This window comes from Octopus bimaculoides, chromosome 1, assembly GCF_001194135.2.
Source record: "Octopus bimaculoides isolate UCB-OBI-ISO-001 chromosome 1, ASM119413v2, whole genome shotgun sequence".
NCBI lineage: Eukaryota > Metazoa > Mollusca > Cephalopoda > Octopoda > Octopodidae > Octopus > Octopus bimaculoides.
The window spans coordinates 58,531,116-58,541,552 of NC_068981.1; the positions used below are offsets into that span (position 1 = coordinate 58,531,116).

The 10,437-nt window shown below is 34.2% G+C and overlaps 1 protein-coding gene across 1 annotated transcript in view; it reads right to left on the reverse strand.

Moving 5' to 3' along the window:
• Positions 1-1,500: 1,500 nt before the first annotated feature.
• Positions 1,501-10,437, reverse strand: part of LOC106881378 (E3 ubiquitin-protein ligase RNF185) — a 34,715-nt gene continuing 25,778 nt past the window's right edge. Inside the window, exons 3-5 of the mRNA XM_052967037.1 lie at positions 9,726-9,780; positions 9,460-9,577; positions 1,501-4,444 (exon numbers count right to left, since the gene is read on the reverse strand). Coding sequence (XP_052822997.1) covers positions 4,347-4,444; positions 9,460-9,577; positions 9,726-9,780 — 271 coding nt within the window. The 3' untranslated portion in view covers positions 1,501-4,346. The remainder of the gene's footprint in view (positions 4,445-9,459; positions 9,578-9,725; positions 9,781-10,437) is intronic.

Here is a 10,437-nt window from a genome sequence, read left to right on the forward strand (position 1 = left end):
TGATGAGCAATCTGAGAAATGTCACTTGTCAAACAAAGCCCCTTGTGATATTTGGTCTGGACTAAAGAACTCTTTTGTGAAATTTGTACCTAGTAATGCTTATTGTTCATTAATTACTATGTAAAATAAATATTAATTCTCAGTTAGAAATAATCTCTTACATTTCACATCTATTGAATTTTAGAAATATCATGATGACTTGTGGTGCATTTTTGTATGGCTAAGGCACTTATCACTCTTGAATATGTATCTGGAAGAGCTCTTCAAGGCAGAAAATACCTAAGCTTGCATAAGTGCAAGCCATAATGAAATTTTGTTTCCACATATAGAGACCAGATACTGTAAACCTGACATTACCAGAAAGCCACTCACTAATACACCCCAATTTCTGACCTAGAGCCTTCTGCTCTTCAGATCTCACTGAACGTGTGCTACTCTTTCATTTTCCTTTGCCATTCCTATTGTGCTCTTTTTGTTCCCAGAATATTGACCCTCTGGAATTCCTTATCTGCAACTGTTTAAGATTATCAACTACATCAGTCTCAGAAAGCTGTCTTTTTCTCTAGATTAAGCTAAATAGGCAAAAAAACTGTTATTTTCCTTTTGTAAGGGGAGGCTCTCTCAATCCCATTCATGTAATTACAGGGTATTGCCTGCCGGTAACCATTTAGATTGAGGTTTCAGAAAGGATACGACAAACTTAGTAATTGGAAAACCCAAGTTGGGCTAATGATTAAAACCAAAACTGGTGATTTGCACTAAATAGAGTTAGAAGGTGGCTATAATGTTAGCCTTCACATTCCAATAACAAAATAAAACCTGTGGAAATTCCATAGGTTTTTGATAGTGAAAATTTTTGGAATAGTAGTTGAAGACAACAGCTGGCAGGTAAGATAGGGAGGGAGATATGTGACAAGAAAAAAACTGCCAATGAATCGTTGCAGATGTATAATCCTACATAGTGTGTATGCAGATATGTGTGTATATATATATATACATACCATGAATTGTAATAGATTTTTGTGGTTATGTTGGTAAGATGTTAACAGGTAGTGATTACAAGGAGTTGAGAGCTAAAATTTGAAAATACTATATAATTTAAAACATGCATTGTAGTATAAGTAATGTTGCTGCTGCCACGACCATAACTATAAAAAAAAAAAACTATCACCACCACTACCTCTTAATTGTCTATACTTTTCCATCTCTGAGATACCTCCCTTAATGTAGGTAGCTCATACAAAAATATATATAAAATACTTAAATGAGTTTACTTAACAATACATTGGAATAGTTTGAATTGGGTAGTTATAGCAAATCACTAAAGTGCCTGATAGAGGCATTTAGAGATTTGCTATCAAGATGACAGGGCAACAATATTTGTATACTCGTCACAAAGCTGAAGAAGAAACTGCCACAACTGGATAGATATGTTACGATGTAAGGAGTAATGTTACAAAGACTGCCATAAGGATCAACACAGTAGAAGAAAACAATGAGTAATTTAAAATGTATCTTTAATCCATTAAAGAAACTTGGTCTTCTTGTGATTTAGAGATTGCATACTTCAAATGAAATTGAGAAAATATAACCCATCAGATGGTGTAAACAATATTTGTTATGAGGCAAAACCATGTCCTCTCTGGAGGATGGAATCAAAATTCAATAATCCTAATCATCTGCTTGAGCAGAACTCTGTCACACAGGTAACTGATTTTCAGAAATGTACAATGCTTTTAGATTCGACCTTCCTATAAAGATGGTATGACAAGAAAGAATTAGGATTTGAAATATGGTCCCCTACATTTAAAGACTTGAGTTTGTTGATGGATACATAGCTGCAGCTGTATGTATATTAATATATAGTCAACCTGGTTCTTTTATTTACTAGGCTATAAAAAGTTGCTGATGTGACTGCCAACAGCAGTCGAGAAATATCTTCTTTTCGTTAAATTTAATCTGAGCTGAAATGTAGATAATGCAATATACAACTCTTTGGCTATGTATCAATCAATACATAAATAATATATTAAAATTAACAACAGATTGAGAGACTTAAGATGAAAGAAATAGAAAATTTGGTTGACACTAAAAAAATAAACAGTGAGTAATACTAGAAAGGAAAGTAATGCGGCACTAGTGAAGCCTTTGATTATGCCCAGCACGAAAACCTCCAAGCGAAAGTCACCTACTGATGGAAATACATTTTGTCTCTTGATGCTCTAGTTTCCCGTGAACCTGCATTATTATAACATGTCTAGGAGGATTTCTGATTCATACTTGCTATCATCTCTAACAACACACTCCTATGCAGTTGACACCACCTTCAGATCTGAATCATGTGCACATGCATCATTCATGCCAGATCTACATGGCCTTCACACAGAGAGAGACTTCGAAACAATTCAATGAGGACAGTTTTTTCTCCAGCACTAATACTACTGCCAGACACCAAACTTCACATTATCTTGTCATAAAAATCGAAAAAAACCAGTTACTACAAATATTACACTTTCTGATCTCATAAGTTTAACCATACAAAAACTGTATTCACAATAAACTCTTCCTTAGGAGTCAGGAAATATTTCAGCTCTAGATAGTTACTGACAAGGATGACTCAATTATTAATTCACAGCACTACAACTGTTACTATAATGCTTTTACTCTCCTGAACTAGTTAGCTGCATTTCTCCTGTCCACATTTCCCCCTTAGATGTTCAAACCAAAGAAAGCACATCATTGTCAACATTCATGAATGGTCTGCAGAGATGATGGACACCATCGTTGTCCTTGGTACATGTGTTTTGTTGAAACACCCATTTACTGCGGGATAGTGTGCAGGGAGAGTTCCCTACATAATACTGAATGTTAACAAACACCAACACACAGCATTATGTTTGGAGCTTTCCCTGGATGCTGTCTCACACAAACGGGTGTTTAAACAGAACACACTTCGTATGTGCGACTTAAATGTTTACATTACTAAAACTGCTTTTAATTTGTAATTCCATATATATCCATAAGATAAAAAAGCCTATTTTAAAATGACATGGTCCAACAATATGTCTACTTCAGTCATATATGCAAAAAGGGGGTGGAGGTGAAATAGTTTTGCCACAAAATGAATCTTTATAAACTTACCTTTTTCGCTGGGTGGATACTAATGAAATATTTTGATTAAACAAATAAGCTATTATACTGATGTTAATGTTGCATAAATTAGGTACAGAACCTCTGATTAACTTAAATTGCTTTAATATCAACAAAACAAAAGTTTAATACAGAAAAAATTAGAAATTTATTCCTACAAGTGTTTAAAAAATAGATTCACAGAATTAGTCTTTAAATAAGAATGTACAAAGTACTTTGAATCTTTTTTTTTTCTCGTTAAAATTAGTGAGAATCATCTAAATACTATTAAGAAAGGCATATAAAGAACTGACCAAATTTTAAAATCAATATTGAATATTAACTTCAAATCATTGTTATTTCAAACAGCTGATAATCACATCAATTCTTTCTGACATGATGCTATAAGGTATTTAACTTTTGATGACCAACATACATAATCACACTTGCCCAGGCACACATACACTGAGATAATCAAATTTAATGTAATTTTTTTCGTACAAACTTTTAATGTTTGGAAGAAATATACTGTGCTAATATTCTTGCATTCATAAATATAAATACCTAAAGAAGTGATATTATGAAGGAATCATTGTTAGTTTTTAAAATGGAAACATCAAAAGTAATCTAAGAATAATATGAAATATTTTGCAAAGCAATCAGAAAGTAACAGTAGGGGGTGAGGGAGAAAAAAAATCAAAAATAAAGAAAACAAAAACTTTGAATGAAAAGAAGCAAATAACTTAGTAACAAATGATACAAATATTTTCTTCAGGAACAAAATCATTTCAATAGCGTGAACTGTTATGAATGCTTTTTTTTTTTATCCTTTGCCCAGTTTATCACATATCTCTAGCTATTTCTAAATAGTACAACGATTCAAAATTAAACCAAATGAACAAAATTTAAATATAAACTCCAATATCACAGATAAAAATATAATTTCAAAGGAAATTTCAATTCTGCTTTATATGTATCTTTTTTCTTTAAAATATTCCTAAAGGGAAGGAAGAAATTTAATACCATTGTAATAAAAAATACGAGAAAAGAAACTTTTCTCATTGAAATATTTTCTGAGACATTTCATGTGAGTTCTAATTTCCTCATATACCATCGTACAGATGGCTTTTAAACATCTGTATTGAAATCCATTGTAAAATATAAGAACTTAGATGGGTTAAGTTGTTTTTCATGACAAGAATTGCAGAAGGTTTTGGTCAGGCTATAAGTAACCAAAAAATGAAAACAATAGCCAGGCCAAGAAAAACCTTCGATAAGATCTGTTCTTCTTCATGGTGAGGAGACCCTGTCGGAGCTGCAATTAAAAGAAAAGAAAAACTTCATTATAACATATCGGTGAGAAAATGAAGTTTTATTAATTAGGTCTTTATACACATATAAATGTAACTTTTTTTGTAAGATAGTCAAAGAGAGAGAGAGCAGTACCCATAATCCTTTGTAGATCTTTCTAGATGAGAGTTATATGGCTGGTGCTCAGCTTTAATATCTGTAGGTGGGTGTTTATGAAAATTGAGGGAATTACAGTTCTAAGAAAGAAAAATTTGGCAAAATGTTTTGTAGGGGGGAATCTGGTAGGTTGAGACAGTAATGGTGACAAGAAGAGAGACAAAACTAGTGGGCCTTGTAAAGACAGTACGTAGCTAGCGAATTTAGAGGCTATTGTGGTAGTAGTAAAAGAAACAGTACATTTGTGAGTTAGGGGTTAATTTAATTTTTGCCAAAGCCAAATAGCATTAATGCATACGTGTGACAGCAACACCATCTCATAATGGAGGGCAAATTCTCTAGTGTGGGTCATATTAGAAGGCAGTAATTGATCAGAACTGAAGTATTTCCTGCTTGAAAGAAAATTCATATTACTGAATGCGGTTTTGGTGATATCAAACATGTCAGTTCAGTAAGCAATCAGGTGTAACACTTAACATTTACAATAACTTCGATTCTGTCTTGATATTGCTGAATGAGGCTAGGTTGTCATGACCCCCAAAGTTATTGTTTATAGCCATTGTGCAGGTTAGCATGAGAAAATCAAGTTATGAAGAAAATGCAGGAGGAGTGAAGTGCAATATCTTCTCTAAAGAACTGTATTGCTAGAAGCTGCAGTATGAGTTTCATTAATGTACAGAAGATATAACTGCACTTCAGAGTACACTAAAATCAATAGAGTGTAAGGTCAGGGAAAGCCCTCTAACCATACATTGTGTTCTGACTGAAAGCTTCTGATCCAAGATACAATTGATATATAGATACCTTATGGGAGCAATTCATGTTCTAATACCAAATAGTTGAAGGGTTTGCTGATGTTAAGCACAACAGAGCAAAGGAGATTTGGAGCATTTCAACTTGAGACTCATCAATGGTACTCCTCAAGCTGATCTCACTATGTAAGCAATATTAGTGGTTACTGAGGTGAAAGTTAGTTTGTGAACAAGATAATTGTTAATTATTGCCATCACCTTTGAGATCTTGAAAGTGAAAGGTAAATAGATAAGAATGACAGTCTTTCTGAAATCATATTTTAGGTACAGTCAATGTAACTCTAGCACAATGCTTCAGATATACTGGCCAAATTGCTATTCTGAGCTATCTGCATCAGCTACTGTACTCACTGGTTCACCAAAACACCTAACACCTTTGATCACTTTCTCACCTCTAAATTCAATCTTTACCAATGCATTAATATTTGCACCCATTGGATCATCCAATCACAAGAGAATGACAAATCAATAAAGATGTATATACATGGTTCCTCTTCAAATACTACAAAACATCTTAAAAATGGGTAACTATACCAGATAAGGTAATGAAAAATATGCCAGAGAAGAAGACTAGATGATAATTCAGTGCAATATGCATCACAAATGACATTTTTTAATTGATGACATTAAACTAGAATGCAAGGTTTCAAAATAAAACCACCAACATGAAACACATTATAAACTTAAACTCAGACATGTATGTATGTATGTATATATATATATATATATATATATATATATTTATATATATATATATATACATACATACATTCACACAATACATATATAAATACATACACACACACACAGAGTAAAGGTATGTGACCGAATAGTTGGTTTCATGATAATGAATGAAGTTGAGTTTGGTTTCTGAACTGGGTGGCAACTGCATTGTATCCTTGAGCAAGGCATATTTTTTAACATCACTACAGCCTGCTCAGCTGAAAATGAATACTAGCTGTTACAATTTCTATCTTGTGCTGGGTGGAAGGGGCAAGAGGGTATCTATACTCATGACTACATAGGCATCTAAAACAATTAGCAAAAGCATGGTACAAGCTACCAACATACATACTGTTGTGGCCAGAATCACAACACCCCCTCTGAGAATAGACTTGACGAACTGACCATAAATAGTAGAGGCCTGAGTGAGAGACACAGAGAGAGTGAGCGTTAATCGCAGGAATTCATAAGGTGTCATTTTGGTAGTTTGTTGGAATATCATTTGGTGGTTCATGTATAGTTTGTGGAGAGTTTATTGGATTGTTACATTGTTGTTACCCTGCTTGGTTATATATTTTATTGTTACTACACAGTTATAGTGTAAACAAGTATCGCCATAAATAGTGGCGATACTACAATAACTGGCAACGAGTAATAATTGGGGATGAGATTTGAAACTCACGCAGGTCAGTTAAATTTTTGTCTGCAACAGCAGAAAGAGTCGATCAACAGTACCCAAGAGTTGAATAACAGTACCCAAAAGTCGAACAACAGTTGCTGGAATTAATAAGGAAGTATGGAAACATTATAAGTTGGTTTTCACCAGATGGTGTATCGAACTCTATAACAGAATTCAGTTATGACCTAGAGGAGGGTATAACATTTGCAATGTACTTTCAAAAGGTGTTTCAGAATATTAAAAGAAAAAATTAATTTCCGATTTGTCATTGGCTCATTTCAATCCTGCAGCAGAAATTGCTTCTGAATATGAATTAGGAGTAGTTTTGCTATACAAATATAAAGACGTTAATATGAAGGTGGTGGTTCATGCCTCATGTGCTCTGATTGCAGCAGAAAAAAAACTACAGTCAGATAGAGAAAGAAGCTCTAGTGATTATTTTTGCTGTGAAGAAATTTCACAGATTTCTCCTCGATAGAAGTTTCTAGCTTCAGATAGACCACCGACCATTACTAGCAATTTTCAGATCGAAGAAAGGAATTCCTACACATATCGCTAACAATGCTGGGGTACAACATTGATAAATTACAACTTTAAGATGGAGTACATTCCTTCTAAGAAAATTGGCCACGTAGATTGTTTATCTAGGCTAATTCCAAAGAATGCAGAACTGCTGGAAGATACAGTGATAGCCGTATTACAATCAGAAAAGGAAATTAAAAACGTTATGTGTAATGTCATTCAGGAGTTACCAGTGACTGTACAAGATATAAAAAGTAAATCAGTGGAAGACAAATACATCATAAAAGTGAAAGAAACCTTGAAAGGTAAACACAAAGGTGAACTATTTTTCACCCTGCAACAATGTATTAATGTACGCACAAAGAGTGGCAGTACCAACTGCACTACAAAAATGGATATTACATGAATTTCATAGCGGACACCTAGGGATGTCAAGAATAAAAGCCTTGATAAGGAGTTATGAGTATTGGACCGGGATGTTAAAAATTTCGTAAAATCATGTAGAGGTACCACCAGTAAAATAGCAATCGCGGTTTGAGATAGATAGTCCGTGGTCCAGGGTACATATAGACTACGCTGGACCAGTGAATGGTCATTGTTGATAGCTTTACCAAATGGGTGGAAGCATGTAGGTGCAATCAATCTACCTCGAAGGTAACAATAAAGTTCCAGCATGAACTTGTTGCTCGATACAGTATTCCGGACACCATAGTATCAGACAATGGAACATAATTTACAGGATATAAGTTCAAGAAATTCTGAAAAATGTATGCAATCAAGCACATGTTTACCCCGCCCTACCACCTGAGGTCAAATGGGTTAGCAGAATGATTCATAGACACTTTTAAGCAAGCACTAAAAAAAGCAGGGAACGAGTCAGGAAATGACGAAGCACTAACTCAATTCTTAGGGATGTACAGAATAATGCCCAATTCAAATACCAGTTCAGGCGAGTCGCCTGCAGAGCTAATGTTTGCTCAAAAGATTAAACCAATCTTCGACAAATTGTTGCCAAAGGAAAAATCGTATAGAGAAAATACAAAAAATTCAACTTAACATTTTGATGTCAGAAGTGACTACTAATACCTCAGTGGCCAACAGGATTTGACTCTCCACTTGCTGGCACCTGAGATGCCTAGCATGTTGAATATCCTGCTGAGAGACTGGCCCTGCAGCTCCTCTACATTCTGTCTCAATGAGATTACACCTTACTCATCACCTACTGTTTTAACATACTTCCATCAGCTCAGTATACTTTGCTCTCTTCCTCTTGTTGACCTCCTCAATGCAGTTACCCCAGGGAGAGATCAACATCATATCTGACTTCAGTGACCTGGAGGCAACAGTTTCTGGGAAGCTCAGCTACTTCTCAAGGCCAACTTTTCAAATCCCAACTTGTGTAAGTTATGCAGATAGTGCCAAAGTGGAGTTAGAGATGGACACAAACAACAATTATCTATACATAGAATCAACACCTGGATAAATGACATGAAATTCCAATGCCATAATCAATATTTATGTGAAGTGTGTGTGTGTGTGTGTGTGTGCACGCATATATATACATATACGCACACACACACACACACACAAATATATCCACTCAGCTATACACACACTGATATATAAACGCATATACACTATGTGTTGTAGACTTAATTCATTACCCAGTTTCATACCATCCAGACTTTGGAACCTTTAAAAGAGTTTAACTTTGTTGCAAGCAGTTCCCTAGTCATAAGTTACAGGCCACACCCCATCCTTTCTTACAGCCTGACAAAAAGTGTTACCACTCCTCCACTAATAGGTCATAAAACAAAATCCAGAGTTAAATTGCTAATCAATTCCTGAAATATTTAAAATCATAACGTAGAGATTACTTTGTTAATTAACAAAGTAATCTCTACGTTATGATTTTAAAAATATGAGTCAGTAAACTGACTCATATTTCTAAAATCATAATAAAATTATCATGTCTATAGTTTAATGATAAAAAAAAATAACAGATATTAATGAATTAAAAACTATTACGAGCTAAAAATATATTGAAATTATTCAATGAATTGCATATACTTCCAATCCTAAAACTTAAAAGTAAAAATATGTGATAAGTAAATAGTTGATATTTACGTGGGCCAGGTCTGACATCACTCCAATTAAATGTTGATGCAAAAAATCCCAAAGGAAAAGCACCAATTCCAAAAGTCATATGAAAATTGCCTTCTCCAAATCCAAAGTTTGAAAATGCCTTGAATCCAAAAAGAAAGGAAGAGAAGTGAAAAAAAAAAAAATTAAAATATTACTTTGAAGCATCAAAAAAATATAGTAATAAAAAGAACAATCTACTGAAAAATAAACAAAAATAACTGTAAAAACAAAATATATTTAATACATACACTTTGGTTTTCTGGTTCTGTTCTTTGGCCAGGTGGACGCGGTGGCATTTTATTCCTGCAATATATTGATATATTAATGTGTGTATACACACATTGTACATATTTGTGATATAAAACATTCTAAACACTAACTTAAAATAGAAAGAACAAGCTCTCTAACAGAACTTGAACTTCATATCTACAGCCTTCTAGACAACTCTGAAACCAATTATATTACAGAGTATCTTTTCTCACCCTGTCAAATTAGGTTAAACAAATTTTACTGGTATAAATTAGAACTTCTATTTCCACAAATATCACATTTATTTGTCTGTTAATTTTGTGATTCACTCAGAAGAAATCTGATGAGTCTCATTCTTAAAAGACAAATACCCTGTGGTTTCAACAGGTTGTACTATCACAGAGATTAAGTATTGTTCTATTTCATCGAAGGCTTTGAGTAACACATCTCTAAATCTCCGTCCATTTGCAGGATCTTTAAGCTTCCAGACCCTTCTCCTCCATGCCGGTCTACTTCTGGGCATCCATTTAGCCTTGATCCCAAAGTCTCTAACTACTAATCTGTATTGAGGGGTACATTCTTCACCTGGGAAGGTTTTAGCATTTATAAGCCATCCTCTTTCCCTATTTCTGGCGAGGATGTAGTCAATTTGGTTAGTGTGTCTGCTGGAACGGTAGGTGACTAGGTGACAGGCAGGTTTCCTGAAGTTGG